Source organism: Macaca nemestrina, chromosome Y (assembly GCF_043159975.1).
Source record: "Macaca nemestrina isolate mMacNem1 chromosome Y, mMacNem.hap1, whole genome shotgun sequence".
NCBI lineage: Eukaryota > Metazoa > Chordata > Mammalia > Primates > Cercopithecidae > Macaca > Macaca nemestrina.
In genome coordinates this window covers 4165342-4191496 of record NC_092146.1, presented here as the reverse complement: position 1 = coordinate 4191496, position 26155 = coordinate 4165342, and the positions used below count along the sequence as shown (strand labels likewise).

Below are 26155 nucleotides of genomic sequence, written 5' to 3'. Positions count from 1 at the left end.
AATATGCTTACACTAATTTCAGAACAGCTGACGGTGTGAAGCAAACATTAAGAGACCTAGAGAGAAACAGTTGTACAAAACTAGTCAGACACTTCCATACCATATTTCCAATAATCAGTAAACAATCAGACAAAATGTCAATAAGCCAAAGCAGGAGGATCACTGGACATTAGAAGTTCAAGACCAGACTGGCCAACATGATGAATCTCTGTCTCTTATTAAAAATACAAAACTGAGGCCAGGCGCGGTGGCTCAAGCCTGTAATCCCAGCACTTTGGGAGGCCGAGACGGGTGGATCACGAGGTCAGGAGATCGAGACCATCCTGGCTAACACGGTGAAACCCCGTCTCTACTAAAAATACAAAAAAATAGCCGGGCGAGGTGGCGGGCGCCTGTAGTCCCAGCTACTCGGGAGGCTGAGGCAGGAGAATGGCGTGAACCCGGGAGGCGGAGCTTGCAGTGAGCTGAGACCCGGCCACAGCCCTCCAGCCTGGGTGACAGAGCGAGACTCCGTCTCAAAAAAAAAAAAAAAAAAAATACAAAACTGAGCCAAGCATGGTGGCAGGTGCCTCTAATCCCAGCTACACAGCAGGCTGAGGCACGAGAACGGTTTGAGCCTGGGAGGCAGAGGTTGCAGTGAGCTGAGATGGCACCACTATACTCCAGCCTGGGTGACAAGAGCAAAGCCCTGTCTCCCAAAAAAAAGAGAAAAAAGATCAATTAAAAAAAAAAAAGGCCTTGCACAACAGTAGAGAACAAGTTGACCTAACAAACATTTATGGAACACTCTACACCGAAGTAGCGGAATAAACATTCTTGTCAAGTGCACTTAGAGCATTCATCAGGATACATTACATAACAAACAAATCTTAACATATTTAAGATTGAGCTCATACAAACTATCTTTTCAGATTAGGATGCAAGGAAACTAGGAATCAATAGCAGAAGAAAAACTGAGGCCAGGCGCGGTGGCTCGTGCCTATAATCCCAGAACTTTGGGAGGCCAAGGCAGGCGAATCACAATGTCAGGAGATCGAGACCATCCTGCCTAACACAGTGAAACCCCGTCTCTACTAAAAATACAAAAAATGAGCCAGGCCTGGTGGTAGGCGCCTGTAGTCCCAGTTGCTCAGGAGGCTGAGGCAGGAGAATGGTGTGAACTTAGGAGGTGGAGCCTGCAGTGAGCCGAGATCGTACCACTGCACTCAAGCCTGGGTGACAGAGAGAGATCAAAAAAGAAAAGAAGAACTGAAAAAGCAGCTTGGCACATTGGGAGGCCAAGGCAGGAGGATCACTCGAGGTCAGGAGTTCAAGACCAGCCTGGCCAATAATGGTCAAACCTCATCTCTACTAAAAATACAAAAAAATCCGCTGGGTGTGGTGGCACACACCTATAATCCTAGCTACTCCGGAGGTTGAGACAGGAGAATTGCTTGAACCCAGGAGGCAGAGGTTGCAGTGAGCTGAGATCACCGAGATCATGCCATGGCACTCTAGCCTGGATGAAAAAGAGAAACTCCGTCTCAAAGAAAAAAAAAATAGGAACTGAAAAATCCATAAATAAGTAGAAATTAAACAACACATCTTAATCGACCCATCCATCAAGGAGGAGAACTCCAACAGAAAGTATAATATTTGAGGCAAAGAAAAATGAAAACATATCAAACTTATGAGATGCAGCAAAAGCTGTGCAAAAAGAGAACTTCATAGTACAGAGGATTTTTTAAAAAGGATCTCCAATCAACAACTGAAAACTTATATCTTAAAGAACTACAAAAAGAAACTGGGCGCAGAGGCCCACGCCTATAATCCCAGCATTTTGGAAGCCGAGGTGGGTGGATCATCTGAGGTCAGGAGTTTGAGACCAGCCTGACCAACATAGTGAAACCTCATTTACTAAAAACACATAAAATAGCAAGGTAGTGTGGTGAGCACCTGTAACCCCAGCAGCTATGGAGGCTGAGGCATAAGAATCACTTGAACACGGGAGGTGGAGGTTGCAGTGAGCTGAGATCACGCCACTGCACTCCAGCCTGGGTGACAGAGCAAGACACTGTATCAAAAACGAAAACAAAAACAAAAAAGAACTACAAAAAAGATAACAAAATAAACCCAAAGATAGCAGAAGAATAGAAATGCAAGAGATTAGCAGATAGAGCAGAAAAACACAAAACTAAAATGTGGTTCTTGAAAAAATAAACAAATTGCCAAAATTCTAGCCAGTTTGACTAAGAAAAAGAGAGAAGACTCAAATAACTAATAGCAGAAACAAAAGAGGAGACATTACTATGTACATTATAGAAATAAAAAATTGGATAACCTAGATAGGAGGACAACTCTCTAGAAATATACAATCTACACAAGATGCAACCATGAAGAAATAGAAAATCTGAATAGGCCCATAACTAATCAGACAGAATCAGCCATCAAAAATACCCCAAGAAAAAGCCGAAATAAAACCCAATCACTTCACTGGAGTATTCTACCAAACACTTAAAGAACACCAATCATCCTCATACTCTTCGAAAAAACCGAGGAGTTAAGAACATACCCAAACTCACCTATGAAGACAGTGTTACCCTGACATCAAAACAAGACACAGAAACTACAAAAAAAAAACCCTATATATAAATATTGATCCCTTATAAATATGGATGCAAAATTCCGCAATGCTATACTAACAACAAAATTCAAAACATACTAAAAAGATTATATACATGACCAAGTGGGACTTTTTTTTTCCCTGGAATAAAAGACACTTCAACATACAAATATCGATCAATATGACACACAATCTTAAGAGAATGAAGGGGGAAAAAAAAAAAATCACATGATCATCTCCATCAACACCAAAAACAAATGAGGAATAGAAATAACTGACATTAACATAAGAAAGACTTTATGTAAAAAGCTCTTGGCTAACATCATATTCTATGATGAAAGACTGAAAGCTATTTATCTAAGATCAGGAACAATCAAGAATGCCTCCTTTTGTCATTTCTATTCAATACACTACTTAAGTCCTGCCTCTGGAAATAACACAAGAAAAAGCAGTAACAGAATTTAACCAACTTGAACCAATGGGAAAGAAAAAAGTAAATTATCTCTGTTCACAAAAATTTTATACTACTTTAAAGGAATTCTGTATCATTTTATCTTTTTGGATTCTGTGAGTTTGTGTGTTTGCGTGTGTGTGAGCACACGCACATGTGCATATGCAGTATACTTGTCAAAGCCATGTTCTATTTTCTTTTTCTTCTGCTGGTTAAGTTTTAAGTGCTTAAATATTAATTGAATTTAATATGATCAAACTGACTTTGAGATATGAAATAGCCACTACAGTAATATGAAAGATACTGACACATTGAAGTGAAAATAAACAAAACTGGGTGACTTTTCCATAGCCTTGACTGCTAGTGCAGTAGTTTTAGCTGTTTTTTCTTTCTTGTCTTTTTTGGTGTATAATTAGGTTTTGTTTTCTTCTATCCCACTTCCTTGAGGAAAAACTGTAATTCTGATGAGTATAAAGCAGATCTAACTTCCCTCTGAGGTACACTTACAAAGATTACTTACATGATTCAAGATTTAGCTGTTGAACACTGAGCCATCTTCTCCTAAGAAAATTAGGCATTACAAGAAATGCCTAATGGTATGTCATGAAAGCAAAACAGTACAATTTTTAAATCTCACTAAGTTTATACGGTCTGTAAATATATGTAAGTATTCTGCTGTTTTAAAAAATATATACACACAGTACAAACAAAGAACAGTCCATGCTTATTTGCAGTAATTGCAGTCTCTAAAGTAGCTGTGAACAATGAATTGGCAAATACTGACTTCTCCTCAGAGAAACACAATGCTATGCTTCAGAGGGCATATTCAACCAACCAATACATAATAAGCCCTGTTCAAATGGCATGAGTTTTATGGTTATTGACCATGAGTTCAAGGCTATACATATTAAATAACAGGCCTTTAAACAGAATCCCACAAAAAACAAGATTATGTATTGACTTGTTGATTATTATTTAAAGAGAGGTTCACCTCACTAACGGTTTGTGGCAAATACAAACAAAAAAAATTAATATTTAATCTTGAAAATAACAAACCAACACACTTTTGGTGTTCGAGGATCTGAAGAACAAGCAAATAATTCATCTTCAGGCAACTGAGCATTTGAGGAAATTAATTCACATGGACGTGTACCATTGTAGATATGAAACTTGCAATGAGGATTTAAGGCCATGGCGAGAAGTTCTAGAAGTGGAAACCAATCTTGGGACAACTTGGCCACACAAAGCTCCACTAGGCGATGAGTATTGTTAATAATACATCTCTGTTACATGGATAGGATACAAGACAGTTTATAAGAAAACATTGCAATTTCAAACACATTTAATTTTTGTTAATAATCTCTTTCCATTTTTCTGCACTAGTCATCTTAATTTGGCTTATTTCACTAATATCGTGATCAAAGTAATACACTGATAAAGATAAAATAATATTTATTTCATAAATTTGCACCTAATTTCAAAAGCTATTTGAGAAAGATAACAAAGTAGGTACCACAGTTTGTCTATTTCTGCTTTATGTCCACAGGACACACATCAATTTCCACTTTTCTCTCTCGAATTTCTACTTAAGAGGAAATATTTTCAAAATTTCAATTTCCACACCTAAGAAAAAGTTACAGGTCAATTCAGAGCTGCTGGCATATGTATGCCATGGTCATTTGTGGAAAATATCTAAGTTGTATTTTTTAGGTTGAGGTCATCAAAAAGTATGTATTTGATTCATAACTTTTGGTTAACTGCATTTTCTAAATAAGAACCAGAGGCCTGAAGTATGTACAGTAATTCAGTAAAGATACCTTATTTTTTGTAACTTTTAAAATCTCTGGAATATGAAAGGATCTTAGAATCAAGATACTTGGCAGACTGCCATATATATCCAGGTATCAGACTTACAGTATTACCTGAGATTAGTTGTTTCCTTTTACCCGTCACTTGAAGATACTACTAAGCTGAGAATATATTAAATTCTATTTGACTCTTTTGGCATCAAAACTCTAAGTCTGAACTCATATTACAAAATTATGTGAGTACTGGTTTCTGGTCTAAGTTTTCAAGACAGGGGTCTTTTTTCTCTACCAATCTTCCTTCTTTCTTTCTCTGCACATCACATAACCTACCTTCGAACTATTACACTCTGGAAAATAGTTTCTTTGCTTTACATTTGTGCAGACTGAGTTTCTTTACCATTTACATTTGCACTGAAATTACATCCTTTGTTATCCCAGCTACATTGAGAATCTGCTTAAATATTTTTTATCTCAAGTGGTACAAAATAGTAGGGCCTCTTCCAATCAACACTATCATGCAATTGATTAAATACACTGTATTGTGTGTAAGGTTACAAGGTCATTGAAATTTCAGGGGACAGGTTAAACCAAGGTTTACTAAATCAAAACTACAAGCTCATTTTTAAAGACCATGGTAACCTTCCATTATGCAGTATCTATCAGCAGACTTGATATGTTAATATGTTACGCACTGAAGTATTTTTCAAAAACGAATCCACGGGATGTAAATCTGAGTCCCAGAAATGAAATACAAGACTCACATGAATTTCAAACTTCCAGCCACTCACAGCCTCATCCGTAAGAATTTTAGTGAAAGATATTGTCAGTCCATCTCGAAAAAAACGTTGGCATGCTTCACTTTTAACATCAAGGCCTAAAACAAGAGCCAAACAAAGAATGTTTAAAAAAAAAAATTATTTGGCCACTTACATGATTAAACATAATAAATTGCTACAAACTATTATGGTCTCCAATTCACAAATAGTGTTGTGGCTTTTGAAATGGGACATGACATTATAAGATGTTAAAAAGGTGAAAAAACATGGGATTTCAGAAAAAGGAATGAAATATAATATTCAGTAAATTTTAGAAACAGTTGTGTAAACTACATCAAATCAAGTAATGAATTGAAAGCTTGAAAACATGACATTGGAGTTAAAGAATGTTTACTAGTAGACAGGGAATTGAACCATTTCACAGCATTTTAATTACTGAAATACGGTTCAAAAACTGAAAATTAAAAAGTGACAATTTAAAAAACCTGATTTTCCTGGTAAATTACCCATTTATCATCAAATTTAAGAGACTAATCCTAAGTTTCTCGCTTCTTTTTACCTTTACTTGATTTAAGAAAAGCAAGATCCAAGTGCCTCCATCAAAAAAGAAAACTTTTTTCTTTTGAAACAGAGTCTTGCTCTATTTCCCAGGCTGGAGTACAGTAGCACAATCTTGGCTCACTATAATCTCCGCTTTCCAGGTTTAAAAAATTATCCTGCCTCAGCCTCCAAATAGCTGGGATTATAGGCATGCACCACCACTCCTGGCTACTTTTTGTAGTTTAAATACAGACAGAGTTTTGCCATATTGGCCAGGCTGGTCTCAAACACCTGACCTCAGGTGACCTTCTGGCCTCAGTCTCCCACAGTGCTGAGATTACAGGGATTACAGGATCACTGCACCCAGCTAGAAAACCTGTAACTCTTCAAGCAACTCAGAACATATTAAATAGGTACAAGGATATATATTTTGATTTGAATTATATACATACTACGCTATCATTTAAACTAGTTTAATCTTACAGTATCTTACAGTAATCATGATCCCAGAAAAAAATGACAGAGGCAAAGTCCCTGCAAATGACATACATCCACTGAATATCAATGCTATAAACTGAAATACCATTTCCAGTTTCTGTTCATTTTGTAGTGTTAGACCCTAGAACATATCCAGTACAGAAGTCCTTGACATTTGCTCAATTAATGAATAAATATGCAATTAACAAAAGAAATTTAAATGAGGAGAAATATTTTCAATCTGATAAAATATTTTCAGAGGTCACTAGATCACATATTGGTAAGATCAATAAAACAACATGACAGTCTTTAAATGACTGTAGGAGTTGAGACGGAGTCTCGCTCTGTCGCCCAGGCTGGAGTGCAGTGGCCGGTTCTCAGCTCACTGCAAGCTCCGCCTCCCGGGTTCACGCCATTCTCCTGCCTCAGCCTCCCGAGTAGCTGGGACTACAGGCGCCCGCCACCTCGCCCGGCTAGTTTTTTGTATTTTTAGTAGAGACGGGGTTTCACCGTGTTAGCCAGGATGGTCTCGATCTCCTGACCTTGTGATCCGCCCGTCTCGGCCTCCCAAAGTGCTGGGATTACAGGCTTGAGCCACCGCGCCCGGCCTGACTGTAGGATAGTTATTAAATGAAAGTATTAATATCACCACGGAGTCAGACTCAGCAACAGAAACACTTAACAGAATACCAAAGGAATTAAAAATTTGTCTAACAACACTGACAGTTAAGTTCCTGTTGAATGGCACAAAAATTAAATACTTCTAACCTCTCTTAACAGCCTTCAAAACTCCTTTAAAAAAATACACAATATTGGCCAGGGGCAGTGGATCACCCCTGTAATCCCAGCACTTTAGAAGGCCAAGGCGGGTGAAGCCTGAGGTCAGGAGATGACACTATTCTGGCTAACACAGTGAAACCCCGTCTCCACTAAAAACACAAAAACAAAATTAGCCCGGCATGGTGGTGGGCGCCTTTGGTCCCAGTTACCGGGGAGGCTGAAGCAGGAAAATGGCGTGAACCCTGAAGGCGGAGCTTGTAGTGAGCCAAGATAGCGCCACTGCACTCCAGCCTGGGCGACAAAGCGAGATTCCGCCTCAAAAAAAAAATAAAATAAAGTAAAATAAAAAATTAAATAAATAAATAAATATGAAATATTACAAAATCTGCTCATCCATTAATTTTACTGCACCTACTATTACAACAAAATCATCCAAAATGCTTCATTCATACCCAAAGCTTGTACTTGTGGCTGAGAGTAAAAATGTCAAATTTTCTTCACAGGTTGTTTTTTTAAAAAATTAAGGCTTCATGTTTTAAGAGTTTTCTCTTCTTGAGAAAAACCCTTCAACTCTGTGTTAAGAAAAAAAAAAAAAGCTAGGCCGGGCGCGGTGGCTCAAGCCTGTAATCCCAGCACTTTGGGAGTCCGAGGCGGGTGGATCACGAGGTCAGGAGATGGAGACTATCCTGGCTAACACGGTGAAACCCCGTCTCTACTAAAAAATACAAAAAACTAGCCGGGCGTGGTGGCGGGCGCCTGTAGTCTCAGCTACTTGGGAGGCTGAGGCGGGAGAATGTCCTAAACCCAGGAGGCGGAGCTTGCAGTGAGCCGAGATTGCGCCACTGCACTCCAGCCTGGGTAACAGAGCCAGACTCCGTCTCAAAAAAAAAAAAAAAAAAAACTAAATATGTAAGCTAGACAGTTTATTAAACATATACACTCAATATCAGTGAAATACTGATTTCCACGTTAAGAAAAAAAAAAAAAAGATGGGGCTGGCCAGGTGTGGTGGCTCATGCCTGTAATCCTAGCTACTTCGGGGAGCTGAGGCTGGAGAATCACTTAAATCTGGGAGGCGGAAGTTGCAGTAGCTGGTATCACACCACTGACTCCAGCCTGGGTGACAGAGCAAGACTTTATCTCAAAAAATAATAATAAAATAAAAATTATTGGCAAAATTTTTTCCAAATTAACATATTTCTCAATCACAAATTAACACATTTCTCAATCACATGTGACTTAAGTATAAAAAGGTCACCAAATGTGATGTCATACAATAAACCTCTATGCAGTACTTTTTAAATTGTAATATATGCTTTAATGTACATTACTTTATATAGCAGACTTTAGAACTATCATATTCTGGAAAATATTTTCTAACTTCTGATAAGAATCTTTTTAAAAATTTAAAAAATAGGCCGAGCACAGTGGCTCAAGCCTGTAATCCCAGCACTTTGGGAGGCCGAGACAGCAGATCACGAGGTCAGGAGATCGAGACTATCCTGGCTAACACGGTGAAACCCCGTCTCTACTAAAAAATACAAAAAACTAGCTGGGCGAGGTGGCAGGCGCCTGTAGTCCCAGCTACACAGGAGGCTGAGGCAGGAGAATGGCGTAAACCCAGGAGGCGGAGCTTGCAGTGAGCTGAGATCTGGCCACTGCACTCCAGCCCGGGCGACAGAGCAAGACTCCGTCTCAAAAAAAAAAAAAAAAAAAAAAAATTAAAAAATATATATTCTCACCTTAGAAATACGGTTAGACATATAAAATTACATATAATAGTTAAATGGCTCCAAGTATCTCTAAAGGCTATCTACAGATTTCTATGGACCTTTACTATAGGGAAGTATGTATATTTGTTTGTGTGTATGTATATATGTAATAAGTATACATAATATGCATGTATATATGTAAAATAATCCTTACCAGGAAGATTTGTGAGATATTATAAACTAGGAATAAACAGTACCTTTGTAACAGAGGGACGAAAAGCCTTTAAAAACAAGGTGTAAGTATATATAGGAATACTTATTATAGAAAATGTACATCCAAACTCACCTTTTACACTAAGATCAATAGCGGCTTCTAAAAGAACTTCTAATTCCCCTTTTGGCAAAACAGGAACCACCCATCGAGGCCTAAGAATTATTATAAAACAAAAAGAAGCTTTACTGGTTTCATATTAATGAAACACTGTAAGTTACCTACCATAATTACTGTTACTATGAAAAAGTGAGAAATTCCGACTACATTATATTCACCATAAACACTTTTAAAAGGAAGTGGGCAAATTATCTACATTGCAAAATTAAAAGACATCTATTGTGTCTACATACAAAATTTTTTTTAGGCACTGTCAAATGAGATACAGCAATGGCAGTGAATTCTTTCAATAGCTTCCATAGAACACTAAAACTAACCTATTCAATTATCAATTAAATGTATACAATTTATTAGTAGGAAAATGCTCTTTGGGGGCTCATATTTACTAGTAAAAGGATACAGTGTGGCAAATGTTTTATTTTACTCCCTTCACAAAGACAAAAGAAATTAGGAGATCTCAACAAGACATTTATCTCACCTTTTCCTAAAGATCATGTCTCAGGTGTGAGCCTCTAAACCTACTGTCATAGGTACATTCCTATATCAAAAGGCAATACAGAAAGCCTCTATGCCATCTTAAGTACACTCCTACATTAAAAAGTGATGCAAAGGGCACCACACACTCACCTGGTACATTCCTTAGTTTTATAAAAAGTTCAGCTTTCTGCAACTACGTCTACTGACTAACCCCCACTACTCCCCTGAAATAACTTTCTTTCATCTGTCCCTTAATCCCTATACTAAGAAACAGCAAAATTCCCAAATATCTGTTTTCATTTTTAAAAAGATGCCTCAATACATATAATCTATTAAAGGTAAACTGGGCCGGGTGCGGTGGCTCAAGCCTGTAATCCCAGCACTTTGGGAGGCCGAGACGGGTGGATCATGAGGTCAGGAGATGGAGAGCATCCTGGCTAACACGGTGAAACCCCGTCTCTACTAAAAAATACAAAAAACTAGCCGGGCGCGGTGGCAGGCGCCTGTAGTCCCAGCTACTCGGGAGGCTGAGGCAGGAGAATGGCGTGAAACCAGGAGGCGGAGCTTGCAGTGAGCCGAGATCGCCCCACTGCACTCCAGCCTAGGAGACAGCGAGACTCCGTGTCAAAAAAAAAAATAAAACTAAAAAAGGGTAAACTGATTCTATCCTTTTTGTTGCTTTTACATGGACACCCAAAAAAATTCTTCCTGCCACTAAGGATTTACTAACAGTTTCAGTTCTCTAGTCCTTATGAAAAACACACTCTAACAGAAATCAGCAACCACTAAACAAAACAGAGAAAGAAGCAATACAACCTTCTGCAATAAGGTCCCTGCTGTAGCAAATGGACATTCCACAACCGAGAAAAGTTCTCCAGAACTCTGGTACGAAGTTGTTATCAAAGAGAAATGTTTGTAAACATTCAAAACAAAACACCTACCTATTTGTCTAGGCTACAAACACAGGAAGGGTTCATAGAGCATCATTAATTTGAAACTGTATTCATATTGTCATTACCTTCCAATATTTAAAATCCACAAGAAATGCCTGCACTAAGTACAATGAGCTGCAAAGTGTTCAGCTAGGACTAAAATGTTCAGACTATTAAAAGAGTAAGACTTGAGACACTACAAGCTACTTTTTTCTTTTTCTCATGTACTCCTAGTTGCAATGCTGGTAGTAAGTAGTTTTGCTTTTCTAGTTTACGGCATCCATTAATAAAACAAATCCAAACAAATGCACCTGTTGATCATGTCATCCAGCTTTGCCAGGTCAGTATGTGGAAATGCAGGATCTTCATCTTCGTGCTGTGGTGGGGCATCACCTTGCCCTTGTTCCTCTGGGGGAGGAGTTGCTATGGAATTCTCATTGGAAGAATCAGGTGATGAGGTCTTAATTAAAAATTAAATATTCCAAATTTAAACCACAGATTAAGGAAAAATATCTATTTTTAAGTGTCCATATATATGCTCAAATATTTAATACAACTAGGGTCACACTGTTTATCTTTTTAAATTTTAATAAGGTTAATATAGAAGTATTTTCCCTCATGATTAATAATCTTTCTTGTTGGTGGCGGCAATGGAGTATCACTCTGTCTTGCCTGGGCTGGAGTGCAGTGGCGCAATCTCGGCTTACTGCAACCTCTGCCTCCTGGGTTCAAGCAATTCTCCTGCCTCAGCCTCCCAAGTAGCTGTGATTACAGGCGCCTGCCACCACGTCTGGCTAATTTTTTGTATTTTTAGTAGAGACGGCATTTCATCATATTGGTCAAGCTGGTCTCGAACTCCTGACCTCAGGTAATCCACCTGCCTCAGCTTCCCAAAGTGCTGGGATTACAGGCATGAGTGAGCCACTGCACCTGGGTGATTAAGAATCTTAAAAATTAACTAATGGTGGCCAGGTGCGGTGGCTCACACCTGTAATCTCAGCTTTTTGGGAGGCTGAGGCTGGAGGATCACAAGGTCAGAAGATTAAGACCACCCTGGCTAACACAGTGAAACCCCGTCTCTACTAAAAATACAAAAACAAAATTAGCCAGGTATGGTGGTGGGCACCTGTAGTCCCAACTACTTGGGAGGCTAAGGCAGAATGGCGTGAACCCAGGAAGTGGAGCTTGCAGTGAGCCAAGATTGCACCACTGCACTCCAGCCTGGGTGACAGAGCAAGACTCTGTCTCAAAAAAAAAAAAAAAAAAAAAAAATTAATGGCTACAAATTATTGCATGAGTTGACTAAGCAAAAATTAGAGGGGTATGTTTTTGTCATGTTTACTGTTAATAAATACACTCATAATAAACCTTATGAATTATCTCCTTAAGGATAGGATATTGAAGTAAAATGACTAAACAGGATAAACAATTCCTTTTAAGGCTATATTCCCAAACTACATTATAAAAGGTAGCACTAATCTTCACCCTTACATGCACCGTTGTGTTTACTTTAGTGTCTTCACCAATTTAGCTTCTAATAAATTAGTTTGACTACATACTACATAAATTCTGTAGAAACCTGCTTTTTTAAACTTATTTTTATAGATTATAGATAATTATAGATTCACAACCTATTCCAAAAAAACTCTACATTCCTTAATAATAACCAATAGTTTAGACATAAAAATTCATAACTAGGGATTACAGGTTCCTATTGCTGTTACTTTTCTTCTTCCTCAGTTTCTCTTGAGAGAGACAAACAAGAAAAGGCAATAAAGCTGGATTCCTCAAAACATCAAGAATTAACAACTCATAATTAAAGAGATTAAAATATTTAACTTAAGCAACATATAAATTTCTTCCTTACAAATACCAATTATGGTTTAGGAAGATTAAATTGAAAAGTATGTCTGGAAGAGGACTGTATAGAATTGACCTCATTTCTTAAATGTTTAATAGAACTTGCTGATGTTTTCTTCATTGCAAGATTTTAAAACTATAATTTCAGTTTCTGTACTCAGAACCATTATACTGGTGGTTACAAGTCTGTACTCAGAAACTGAAATTACAGTTACTTATTTCTTTTTCAGTCTTTCAGTCACCCAACAGTCCTTCAACAGGCAAATGTACAAACTAGTACATTTATGCAATAAAATACTACTCAGCAATTGACAGGAAAAAAACTTTTGTTGCAACATTAACAACATGGAAGAATACTAGATGCATAATGCCAAATATCAAAAGATTAAGTCAGCATGATGCTTATACAAGAGTTTAGAAAAAACAAACTATGCAGCATGGTAGCTCACATCCATAATACCAGCACTTTGGGAGGTGAAGATGGGAGGACCGATTAAACCCAGGAGTTTGAGACTAGCCTGGGCAACATAGGGTGACCCCATCTCTAGTTAAGGAATCAAAAGAAAAAGAAAAAGGCAAAACATACAAATGAAAAGCAGATCAGCATTTGCCAGGAACTGAAAAGGGAAGAGTTAAATATACAGGGACAGTGCAAATAGATTTTTGTATTTTACATGTTCATTATACTGGTGGTTACAAGTCTTTCATTTGTCAAACCCAGTATTTGTATATACTGCATCCCAAGTGACATTTACTGTATATAGCCAAACGAACAGAAATTTCAAAAGCAAGAGAAACAAAAAGCACATGCATGTGGGCTTCAACTTCCAAGTCAGATGTGGTATTTGCAACAGATTACTGCGTCTCTCTATAACTGAAAAGTGGCTAAAATTAACTAATTGTTTAAAAAACTGCAGAAGCTACCTGGGTAAGAAAAAATACTCCAGAAACATACAGACAAGATAACTGTGATTAATGATTTCATTCCAATACAATTCTGCCTACAATGGATATGGACAGCAGGCTTAGAACTAGCTCAAAATCCACGGCAGATGCAAGTGGAAAGTCACAGAAAGTGTGGGAAGATAAGCTTCAGTAAAACTTTAACACATTATTTACAAGGCTTGAAGCGGAATGTTTGATTTCCTGTTAGGATATATTCTGGATGTTCAAGTGCCATAGATGGGAATAATAAAACCTAATGGAGACCTCCAAAGAAGAGAGTGAAACATTTCAGCACTGTTTCACTGAAACAATGGAAAGAGCCCCACCATAGTCTATTGGAAAGTAAGAACAAAATAGAAGACCACTGAATCTTACCTATCTCTGATTCAACAGTCTCTAAGCTTGAATTAACCAACCCCATTCTGGCCAGTGAGAAAACAGTTATATTCTCTAAAATAGAAAGGTAATAATAATATAACCAAACTTTCAGATTAATGATGCTATATGAACGTAACCCTTAGGTGTGTTTCTGACCTAGAACATACAGGTAGGATACTGTGGAAATGACAATGCGACTTGTGAGTCTAGGTCATGAAAGGTACTATGGCTTTTTCTTCCCTCTCTTTTGGATCAGTTTCTCTGGCAAAGGTTAACCGCCATGTCTGAAGTCACTCAGGCAGCCCTATGAGGGGATTTACATGGTAAGAAACAGGCCTCTACCCATCTGCCATGTGAGTAAACCACTGTGGAAATGAACCCACCACAGTCACAGTCAAGCCTATCCGTACGTACCTATGATAAAGTTAAATTTATAAATGAGGCACAGTAAGAGATTAACAACAATTAACAATTTTTCCATGGATGGAGCCAGTCGAGGGGTGGAAGGGTTTGGGATGAAACCTGATCATCAGAATCTAGATTTCTCATAAGGAACATGCAACCTACATATTACGAGAATCTAATGCTGCCGTTGATCTGACAGGAGGTGGGGCTCAGATGGCAATGCTTGCTCACCTGCCTGATGCTCACCTTCTGCTGTACAACCCGCTTCCTAACAGGCCACAGTGTGGTAATGGTCCGACCTGGGACTGGGGATTCCTGCTCTACATTCACAAAAGTAGCAGAATGCACATTCTTTTCAAGGGCACATGGAACATTCATCAGGACACACAATGCCACAAAATAAATCTTAACAAATATAGGAAGACTTAACTCATAAAAGTTTCTTTTCAGATCAGGATACAATAAAAGTAGAAATCAACAGCAGAAGAGACCAGGCACAGGGGCTCACGCCTGTAATCCCAGCACTTTGGGGGGCCGAAGTGGGCGGATCATGAGGTCAGGAGATCAAGACCATTTTGGCTAGCACAGTGATACCCTGTTGTCTAGTAAAAATACAAAAACAAAATTAGCTGTGCTTGGTGGCATGTGTCTGTAGACCCAGTCACTTGGGAGGCTAAGGCAGGAGAATGGTGTGAAACCAGGAGGCGGAGCTTCCAGTGAGCTGAGATCACACCACTGCACTCCAGCCTGGGTGACACAGCGAGACTCTCCGCCTCAAAAATAAAAAAAGAAATCAACAGCAGAAAAAAAACCCCAAAAATCCATACATAAGTAGAATTTAAACAATACGTCTTAAATGGCCTATCCATCAAAGACAAGAAGTCCAATAGAAACTATAATATGTGAGGCAAATAAAAACGAAAAAATACCAAACTTATGGGATAGAGCAGAAGCAGTGCTGAGGGAACCCTAAAGCACTTTAAAAAAAGATCTCAAATCAACAACCAAAATTTGCACCTTAAAGAACTAAAAGAATAACAAAATACATCCATGCTCCACAAAACATTTCATTCAAGATGAACTAAATATACAATGGTCATCTCATAATATTGTAATATTCCATTTTTACTAAATTTTTTTTATTTAGAACTTACCACTGTATTATAATTACCTGCCATATTCAACACATGCTAACAGGTTAGTCACCTAAGGCAATAACTGGCCTACATGTATAGTAGGTTATACCATCCAAGTTTGTGTAAGCACACTGTGATGTTTGCAAGACAGTGAAATCACTGTCAATGCATTACTCAGAACATATGCCTTCGTTAAGTGACACATTAAAGCAAAAGCAAGCACAGATGTAAACAAAACAGAGAATAGAAAAACAACTAAGAAAAACCAATGAAATCAAAATTCTGTTCTTGAAAAAGATAAAGAGCTGCCAAACCTTTAGCTAGATTGACTAAAAAAAGAAGAGCCAAATAATTAATATTAGAAACAAAAGAGGCGTTACTATAGATTTTATACAAAAAAAGTTAAGGATTATCAGTGCATCCTATAAACTACTGTATCCCAGCAAACTGCATAACCTGGAGAAAAAAACAAATTCCCAGAAACATACAATCTACACCAAGAACAAGTTATAAAGAAATAGACAATCTGAGTAGATCTTAAGCCTCTGTGGCAACCAGTCCCAAAGTATGAAAACCTAACCTGTAATTAAAGAATTACTGAAGGCTCCTGGTAGGAAGTATGCAATGCAAGTTAAAAACTAAGAGGCCAGGCATGGTGGCTCATGCATGTAATCCCAACACTTTGGGAAGCTAAGGTGGGTGGATCATGAGGTCAGGAGTTCAAGACCAGTCTAGCCAAGATGGTAAAACTCCATCTCTACTAAAAATACAAAAATGAGCTAGGGCTGCTGGTGGGTGCCTATAATCCCAGCTACTTGGGAGGCTGAGGCACAGAATTGCTTGAACCTGGGAGGCGGAGCGTGCAGTGAGCCGACATCGCACTACTGCACTCCAGCCTGGGTGACAGAGTGAGACTCCATCTCAAGAAACAAAAACAAAAACAAAAACAAAAACCTACTAAGAAGCCAAATTTTATGGGAATGCACAATTTTTTTTTTTAACTTTTCCCTGAAAAGTCCCCTTGAGCTTCTCGGAGGGAAAGATGCAAAGTTGCCATTTTGAAATACAGAAGAACATTCTGTTCTATTAAAAGTAAGCCCTCAAGAGAAACTAGTTTATCCTACTAAGGTTTTATAATGCCTAAGTGACCTAAAGGAAAAAAAGATACTCAACTCTAGCCTGCTATAGCATTCTACATGGTAGAATTTAAAACCCCAATTCCAGCTCCCTATACCCATCATGTTCCATGTAAGCCACAGTCCAATGGCCACAGGCTCACAAAGACATTGAGACTTAATGATATAGATTACAGGCTGCTTCCCCTCCCCAAATACCTTACCAGTACATTAGAGCCCATCTACCAAAATTCCTTTCTACATAGTACTTTATGTGCATCTCTCAAGAAAAAATTACAATGCATACTAAAAGGCAAAAAAAACTGAAGAGACAGAGCAAGCATCAAATTCACACTCAGATTTAACAGGAATGTCAGGTTTTTCAGACGGAGGCTAGACACAGTGACTCAAGCCTATAATCCCAGCACTTTGGGAAGTGATTGCAGGTGGACAGCTTGAATCCAGGAGTTTAAGACTTGGCTGGTCAACATGGTAAAACCCCATCTCCACCAAAAAAAACCAAAAATCAGCCAGGCGTGATAGCACATGCCTATAGTCTCAGCTACTTGGGAGGCTAATGAGGGAGGATCACTTCAGCCTAGGAGGGAGAGATTGTGGTGAGCCAAGATTCCACCACCATACTCCAGCCTGGGGAATAGCGTGGTAGCACGTCTCCAAACAAAAAGATTTATCAGATGGAACTATAACTACCATTAATGCACCAAGGGCTCTAATGAATAAAGCAGATGACATGAGAGGAAAGACTGTTAATGTAAGCAGAGAGAGAAATTCTAAAAAAGAATCAAGGTGATACAGGAATGAAGAACGTCTTCATTCCTGTGCATTTTAATGATGCACTCATTAAAAAAATTAGATCTGAACACTGAAAAGCAGAGAAAAATAGGCTGACAAAAAAAAAGTAGGCCTGGCATGGTGGCTGTAATCCCAGCACTCTGGGAGGCCGAGGCGGGTGGATCATGAGGTCAGGAGTTCGAGACCAGCCTGACCAACATGGTGAAACCCTGTCTCTATTAAAAATACAAAAATTAGCCAGGCATGGTGGCACGTGCCTGTAATTCCAGCTACTCAGGAGGCTGAGGCAGGAGAATCACTTGAACCTGGGAAGTGCAGGTTGCAGTGAGCCGAGGTCATACCACTGCACTCCAGCCTGGGCGACACAGCGAGACTCCATCTCAAAAAAAATGTGTGTGTGTGTGTGTCTTATGAAACAACTTACATGTCTTATGAACAACTTACATGTTCATAAGACATGTAAGTTGTTCATAATTGTCTTATGAAACAACTTACATGTAATGGAAATAGCCAAAGGAAAAAAAAGAGAAAGAAAACCAGAAGCAATTATAACTAAAAAATTTCCCCAAATTAGTGCCACACAATAAACGACAGATTCAGGAAGCTCAGAGAATTCCAAGCTAGATAAATGCCAAAACAAACAAACAAACAACAACAACAACAAACAAAAAGAGTACACCTAGAAATACATTCAAAGTGCAGAAAATCAAAAATAAAAGGTTTGAAAGATGCTACAGGAAAACATCTTATCTATAAGCAATGCAATGATAAGAATTACACTGGGTTTGGTCTAAGATTTCATACAAGCAAGAGACTGGAATAAGATATCTAGAAGTGTTGCGAGGAAACAACTACCAATCTAGAATTCTGTATTCTGCAAAAGTATACCTAAAAAGTGGAGAAATAAAAACTTGGTCAGACAAAAGTCAAGAGAATTTGTTGTCAATGTATCTGCTCTGCAAGTTTTTGAGACAGTAGAAAAATGATATACAACAGAAACATCTTCAAAAGAAAAGCATTCTGTAATGAATGCATGAAGATAACATAAAAACTCTTCTTTTTATCTTAAATGATCTAAGACATAATGGTTTCTCTAAAATAAAATTAGCAGCTGGGCACAGTGGCTTCTGCCTGTAATACCAGTGACTCAGGAGGGCTGAAGTGGGAGGGTTGCTTGAGTCCAGGAGTTTGAGATTAGCCTGGTAAATATAGTGAGATCCTCTACAAAAATTTAAAAAAAAAAAAAAAAGGAGCCAGATATGCTAGCACATGCCTGTAGTCTTAGCTACCTTGGAGGCTGAGGTGGCAACACTTGATCCCAGGAATTCAACACTACTGTAAGCTAAGATCATGTTACTGCATTCTAGCCTGGGTTGACAGCGATACCTGTCTCAAAAATAACAAACTAAATTAAAATAGCATTAACAACAATGTATTCAAGGATTACAGCTTATGTAAAAATGAAATGAAAGACAGCAATGATACAAGAACAGGAGGAAACAATTACAGATACTTTGTTATGACAACACATGGACTCCACACTGGAAAGCGGACTTACGGATTTGGTATAAATGCCTATTGCAAATTCTAGGGCAACCACTATAAAATTTAAAAATAAAAGTCTATGATTAATCTAAGAAAAGAAAAAAATATATAAAATGTTCAATTACAACCACAAAAGGCAGAAAAAATGGACACAAATTAATAATAAACAATAAGGGTAACAAATGGAGAACAATAACAAACAGTGTAGATACTAACCCAACTATATCAATAATCATCTTCAATATCAATGGCCTAAATATACAATTAAAAGATTATTATAGTAGATCAAAAAACAAAAGCCAACTATATGCTGTCCATAGGAAACCCACTTTAAATACAAAGATGTAGATCAGAATTAAAGGAATGAAGAAAAACATACCAAGGTAACACTAATCAAAAGAAAGGGAAATTAGCCATACTAACTTCACAAAGTCAACTTCAGAGAAGGAGAATTGTACAAGGAAGAATGTAATATATGTGGTCAATTCAACAAGCTGGAAATATCTTTAATGTATATGCTCCTAACAATATGGCCCCAAAATATGTGAGGCAAAAACTGATAGAAATGCAAGGAGGACTAGATTGATCCACTAAGATAGTTGAAGAGTTCAACACCCTTCCATGAGAAATGGACAGATCCAGCAGACTACATCAGTAGAAACAGAAAAAACTCCACAGCATCATCCATTAACTGGATCTAACTGATATCTTTAGATTATTTCCCCCACAACAGTGAGTATAGCTTCTTCTTAAGTGCAGTGGGAACATTCACCAAGATAACCCGCCCAGGGGCCATAAAACTCACCTTAATAAATTTAAAATAAAAATAATGTGGCCGGGCGCGGTGGCTCAAGCCTGTAATCCCAGCACTTTGGGAGGCCGAGGCAGGCGGATCACAAGGTCAGGAGATCGAGACCACAGTGAAACCCCGTCTCTACTAAAAATACAAAAAATTAGCCGGGCGCGGTGGCGGGCGCCTGTAGTCCCAGCTACTCAGGAGGCTGAGGCAGGAGAATGGCGTGAACCCGGGAGGCGGAGCTTGCAGTGAGCCGAGATCGCGCCACTGCACTCCAGCCTGGGCAACAGCGTGAGACTCCGTCTCAAAAAAAAAAAAAAAATGTAACACATGCTTTCAGGCCACAATAACATTGACACAGAAATCACTAAAAGACAGTTGTAAAATCCTAAAATGTTTGGATACTAACACACTTCTAAATAACATCAGTTATTTAGAAAGAGAAAGGGCTGGGCACGGTGGCTCTTGCCCATAATCCCAGCACTTTGGGAGGCTGAGGAAGGCGGATCACAAGGTCAGGAGTTCGAGAACAGCCTGACCAACATGGTGAAACCCCATCTCTACTAAAAATACAAAAATTAGACAGGTGTGGTGGCGCACACCTGTAATCCCAGCTACTCAGGAGGCTGAGGCAGAAGAATCGCTTGAACCCAGGAGGCAGAGATTTCAGTGAGCCAAACGCCACTGCACTCCCAGCCTGGGTGACAGAGCAAGACTCCGTCTAAAACAGAAAAAAAAGGGAGAGAGAAAGAAAGCTCAAGAGAAATAAAAATAAAATTTGCACAAAGTGAAAATTCAACTTAAAATCTGTGGAATACAGCAAAAGCAGAACTGAGACAAAAATTTATACCACTGAATGCATATATTAAAAAGAAACATCTAAAATCAATAATTAAACCTTCCGTTAAAAAAAAAGTAGCAAAAAGTATTAATTAATTCCAAAGTAAGCAGAAAAGAACTACAGCAGGAATGAAAATGACAAGAAATTAACAGAAAAATCAGCAAAACCATATATGCTGGTTCCTTGAAAATATCAATAAGCCTCTAGTCAGGCTAAGAAAAAAGGAAACATAAATTATTAATTACAGAATTTAAACAGAGGACATATAATACAGATGCCATAGTCATTAATGGATCCCCAAACCCCAGGTCACATACTGACTGGTACCAGTGCATGGCCTGTTAGGAACCAGGCTGTGCAGCAGAAGGTGAGTGTCAGGCAAGCCAGCATTAGCACCTGAGCCCGCCTCCTGCCATATCAGCAGACGCATCAGAATCTCACAGGAGCCTGAATCATATTGTAAACTGGATCCGTGTGAGGGATCTAGGCTGCATGCTCCTTATGAGAATCTAACTAATGCCTGACGATCTGAGGTGGAACAGTATCATCCCAAAACCATTCTACGTCCCCCCATCTGTGGAAAAAGTATCTTCCACAAAAGCAGTTGCTGGTCCCAAAAGGGTTGGGGCTGCTGCACTGAAGGATTATAAAGGAATACTACGAACAACTCTATGCCTACCAGAAATTCCTTTAAAGACACAATCTGCCAAAACTCAGAAAAGAAACAGATCATTTGAATTGGCAATATTTTCTAAATAAAGTGTCAATAAATAACAGTCTTCTGAAACAGAAGGCACAACACCCAGAAAGGCTCAGTGATAAATTCTCTCAAATATATAAAAATAAAACCCTATCAATTCTCTACCATTTTTTTCCACCAGATGGAAGCAAAGGGAATACTTTCTTTCTCGGCCATTCTATGAGGTCAGCATTACCCTCATACCAACAATCAAATATATCGCAAGAAAACTAGACCAATATACATCATGAACATAAATCCAAGTATCAACAAAATACTGCCTCAAGGAACTAGAAAATAAGCAGCAAACAAAACCTACAGAAAGCAAAATAATGAGTCATAGAAAAAGAAAGAAAAAACACACAAATGGGAATTAAAAAGCCAAAACCCCGAAAACATTAACTCAATGCAATTAATGACTCACCCTAGGAAAAAAGGCAAGAAAAAGTAAAGGCAAATTACTAACATTAGAAGCTTCATGTATCTTACAAAAAATCTACCAGGATAGTAAAAGAAGTAATTATTTCCAAATAGGTCAGCACAGAACTTTGATATTAAATCTATGTTAACTAAACCTTTTAGAAGTATTATTTTACTTATCCTTGTTTTACAGATATGGAAACTGAGGCTTAGATATTATAGCAGTTAGAGTCATAAGATAATCTTATAAAGTGGGGTTTGAATATAAATAGCTGCCTGATGTCTGTACTTATAACTAAGGTTACAATGATTAACTGAATACTTTTGCCCTCAGATTCACATGGGACCTTAGAAACAGAAAAACACAGGGCTACATTCTCAACCATGTACAGTAATCAAGGTTTCCTTTCACTAAGAGCCAGAGTCACTTTTTTTTTTTTTGAGACAGGGTCTCACTCTGTTACCCAGACTGGAGTGCAATGCCTTGATCACAGCTTACTGCAGTCTTGACCTCCCAGGCTCAGGTGATACTCTTGCCTCAGCCTCCCAGGCAGATGGGACTGTCTGCATGTGCTACCATGCCCAACTAATTTTTGTATTTTCTGTAGAGACAGGGTTTCATCATGTTGCCCAAGCTGCTGTTCAACTCCTGGGCTAAAGCAATCCTCTCTTCAGCCTCTGAAAATGCTGGGACTACAGGTGTGAGCTACCACACTCAGCCCATAGTCACTCTTTTCATGTGTACCTTAAAATAACCACATATTTTATGATTACTTTACAAATCACTTAGGACACGTTTCACTTTTTGTATTCCACAGTACCCAAAACAACACAGTCTTACTCCTCCTACCTGGTTCTGTTGGAAGAGATGCTGAGACTGTCCATCAGGAACCTGGCCCTGGCTGTCATTCCCTCCTACTGGAGAGCCATGAGTGATGGCTGTCATACTTGACACAGAAAGATCTTTGCTATTTTGTCTCTTTACGTAGTTGTCCTAAGGGAAGAAATTATAGACCACTTATAGAAGATGAAGTACCAGCATATGTCAGTCTTAAAAATCTCCAATTCAAGCACTAAACATCTTGCAGAGAACATTTCATAACCTAAAAGGAAAAAGGTACCACTGGCCTACATATTAAAAAGACAAGTAAGAGTCGGGGCACGGTGGCACATGCCTGTAATCCCAGCACTTTGAGAGGCCAAAGCAGGTGGATCACCTGAGTTCAGGAGTTTGCGACCAGCCTGACTAACATGGTGAAACCCTATCTCTGCTAAGTACAAAAAAAATACAGCTGGGCGTAGTGACACATGCCAGTAATCCGACCTACTTGGGAGGCTGAGACAGGAGAATAGCTTGTACCTGGGAGGCAGAGGTGGCAGTGAGCCAAGATCGCACCTTTGCACTCCAGCCTGCCTGGGCAACAAGAACAAAACTCCGTCTCCAAAAAAAAAGATGAATAAGAAATAATTACAATTTTAATATGTATAGTAACATCACCAGTCTTCACAGTCCATAACAGAGGATTATAAAAGTAAGATAAATAAAAAGTTAAATTTGTATTAACAGTTTTACTCCCCTTAAGAAATTGATACTATTGTACAAGCAGTAATGCCAGGAAACATACAATAAATAATATAACATTCCAGAAAAATAAGTAAGGTTCTTGGTTGTCATTTTTAACTTACAGAAGAATCTGTGAAAGGCCTATCAATTGCTGCCTTATATATATTGTGAAAATTTAATACCTAAACACAAGGAAACTAGTATTACATTTTTACAAAGAATTCAAGGCAATGCACAGTCAACAGAGAGCATTATAAATGGTTTTTAAGATAATTTTTAAGTGATTTAAATATAAAATTTAAAACTGTGGGGTAATTTTTCTTTGGACGGGTTTAAACTATACCATAGTTCTCTCCAAAACCATCAAATCTGTCAAGTGACCTCAGGTTTCCACTTTTGACAAGTCTTTTTCAATAGTCCTTTAGGAGAAACAACAGTATATTCAAAGAATCTTAACAGGTATACAGGACACAGAAATTGAATGGTGACAGTCCACTGCAACCTGATAGGAGTATGGGAAAATGCCACCAAATCCTTTACATTCCATATTCATTAGTCCAGTGGTTTTCATCCTAAACTGCAAACTAGCATTTCCTGAAGTACTTCTAGAGGATTCCTAATGCCCGAGTTCCAGCGTAGACCAAACACAGCAAAACATCTGAGACCTAATAATTGGTACTTCTTCAAAATCTCCAAGCTTAATCTGTTGTGTCACTGATTGAGAACTAGGTTTGTTTCCATAAAAATTAAAACTTGAGGCAGGGTGCAGTGGCTCACGCCTGTAATTCCAGCACTTTGGGAGGCCAGGCGGGTGGATCACAAGGTCAGGAGATCGAGACCACCCTGGCTAACGAAGTAAAACCCGTCTCTACTAAAAATACCAAAAATTAGCTGGGCATGGTGGTGGGCACCTGTAGTCCCAGCTACTCGGGAGGCTGAGGCTGGAGAATGGCATGAACTCGGGAGATGGAGCTTGCAGTGAGCCGAGATCGTGCCAATGCACTCTAGCCTGGGCAACAGAGTAAGACTCAGTATCAAAAAAAAAACAAAAACAACAAACTAAAACTAGAAATCAAAGCAAGGTAGAAAAGAATAATCAGTGATATCTATGTGTCCAAAACACATTGCCAAAAAAAGGAAGGGAGGGAGGGAGGGAGGGAGGGAGGGAGGAAGGAAAAGGAAGGAAGGAGAGAGAGAGAGAGAAAGAGAGAAAGAGAGAGAGAGAAGAGTAAGGCACAGTATATAAAACATTAAAGTAAAACAAATCAAATAGGCCGGGCGCGGTGGCTCAAGCCTGTAATTCCAGCACTTTGGGAGGCCGAGAGGGGCGGATCACGAGGTCAGGAGATCCAGACCATCCCAACACGGGCTAACATGGTGAAACCCCGTCTCCACTAAAAAATACAAAAAACTAGCCGGGCAAGGTGGCGGGCGCCTGTAGTCCCAGCTACTTGGGAGGCTGAGGCAGGAGAATGGCGTAAACCCGGGAGGCGGAGCTTGCAGTGAGCTGAGATCCGGCCACTGCACTCCAGCCTGGGCGACAGAGTGAGACTCCGTCTCAAAAAAAAATAAATAAAAATAAATAAACAAATAAATATGTGTATAACAAATTTAACAACACTTTTTAGAAGTCAGGCACTATGTGAAACACTTAATTTCACTCAACAAATCCATTTAGTAGAACAAATCCTTCATAGGTAAACATAAACAGAGAGTAAAAAAAGCAAATTGCTGGGCCAGGCCTAGTGGCTCACGCCTGTAACCCCAGCACCTTGGGAGGCTGAGGCGGGTGGATCACCAAAGGTGAGGAGTTCATGACCAGCCTGACCAACAAGGAGATACTCTGTCTCTACTAAAAATACAAAATTAGCTGGGAATAGTGGCGCATGCCTGTAATCCAGCTATTCGGGAGGCTGAGGAAGGAGAATTGCTTGAACCCAGGAGGCAGAGGTTGCGGTGAGCCGAGATTGCACCATTACATTCCAGCCTGGGCAACAAGAGCAAAATTCTGTCTCAAAAAAAAAAAAAAAAAAGTTAATTGCTCACATCAGTACATAGTGGAAAAAAGGATTCTAACACAGGAAGTCTGCCATGATTAAACCACTACACATACGCCCTTTCAATCTCATTAATAATCAAGACAAAACAAATTATAACAGTGCGATACTATTCTGTTTTTCCTGATAACACTCGTCAAAAAAAACTAAAGACTGGTAACTAAACACTTAAGTCAGACATATATTGTTCTTTAATAAATAAAATAAAAAACCAAGTTACAAATTAATATTATTCCATAAGGGTAGGATTGAAAAGAAAATGGACAAAAACCAAACGTGAAGTATATACATACACAAAAATCTACCTCTATATGGTCATCTTATCATATAGTCTTCTCTTTCATTGTTTTTTGCTACATAAAAATTCTCACTCAAAATGTTTTATATGAAACACGCTTTAAAACAAACTAAAAAAACTCCCTACCATTTTCTATTTTAGTTCTGCTGCTAATAAAAACTACTTAAGTAAGTTTTTCCTGCAACTAAGAAAGAAACCAGCCACTTCACTCTATACTACTCCAAACTTGCTCATGTCTGTTCCTTTTGTCCCTTACCTGGGCTTCTGATGCCACATATATGCCCCACATATGAAAAA

At 38.7% G+C, this 26155-nt stretch overlaps 1 protein-coding gene across 14 annotated transcripts in view; it reads right to left on the bottom strand.

The window, feature by feature from the left end:
• LOC139360962 (ubiquitin specific peptidase 9 Y-linked) overlaps window positions 1-26155 on the bottom strand; it is a 210444-nt gene that overhangs the window by 142849 nt on the left and 41440 nt on the right. For 8 of the 14 annotated variants that reach the window (XM_071089445.1, XM_071089439.1, XM_071089447.1 and 5 more), the window contains 5 exons: window positions 22790-22933; window positions 11258-11406; window positions 9493-9572; window positions 5623-5735; window positions 4118-4336 (listed from right to left, as the gene is read on the bottom strand). In XM_071089445.1, coding sequence (XP_070945546.1) covers window positions 4118-4336; window positions 5623-5735; window positions 9493-9572; window positions 11258-11406; window positions 22790-22885 — 657 coding nt within the window. In that variant the 5' untranslated portion in view covers window positions 22886-22933. The remainder of the gene's footprint in view (window positions 1-4117; window positions 4337-5622; window positions 5736-9492; window positions 9573-11257; window positions 11407-22789; window positions 22934-26155) is intronic. The other 6 variants (XM_071089448.1, XM_071089449.1, XM_071089450.1 and 3 more) reach the window with 3 other exon arrangements.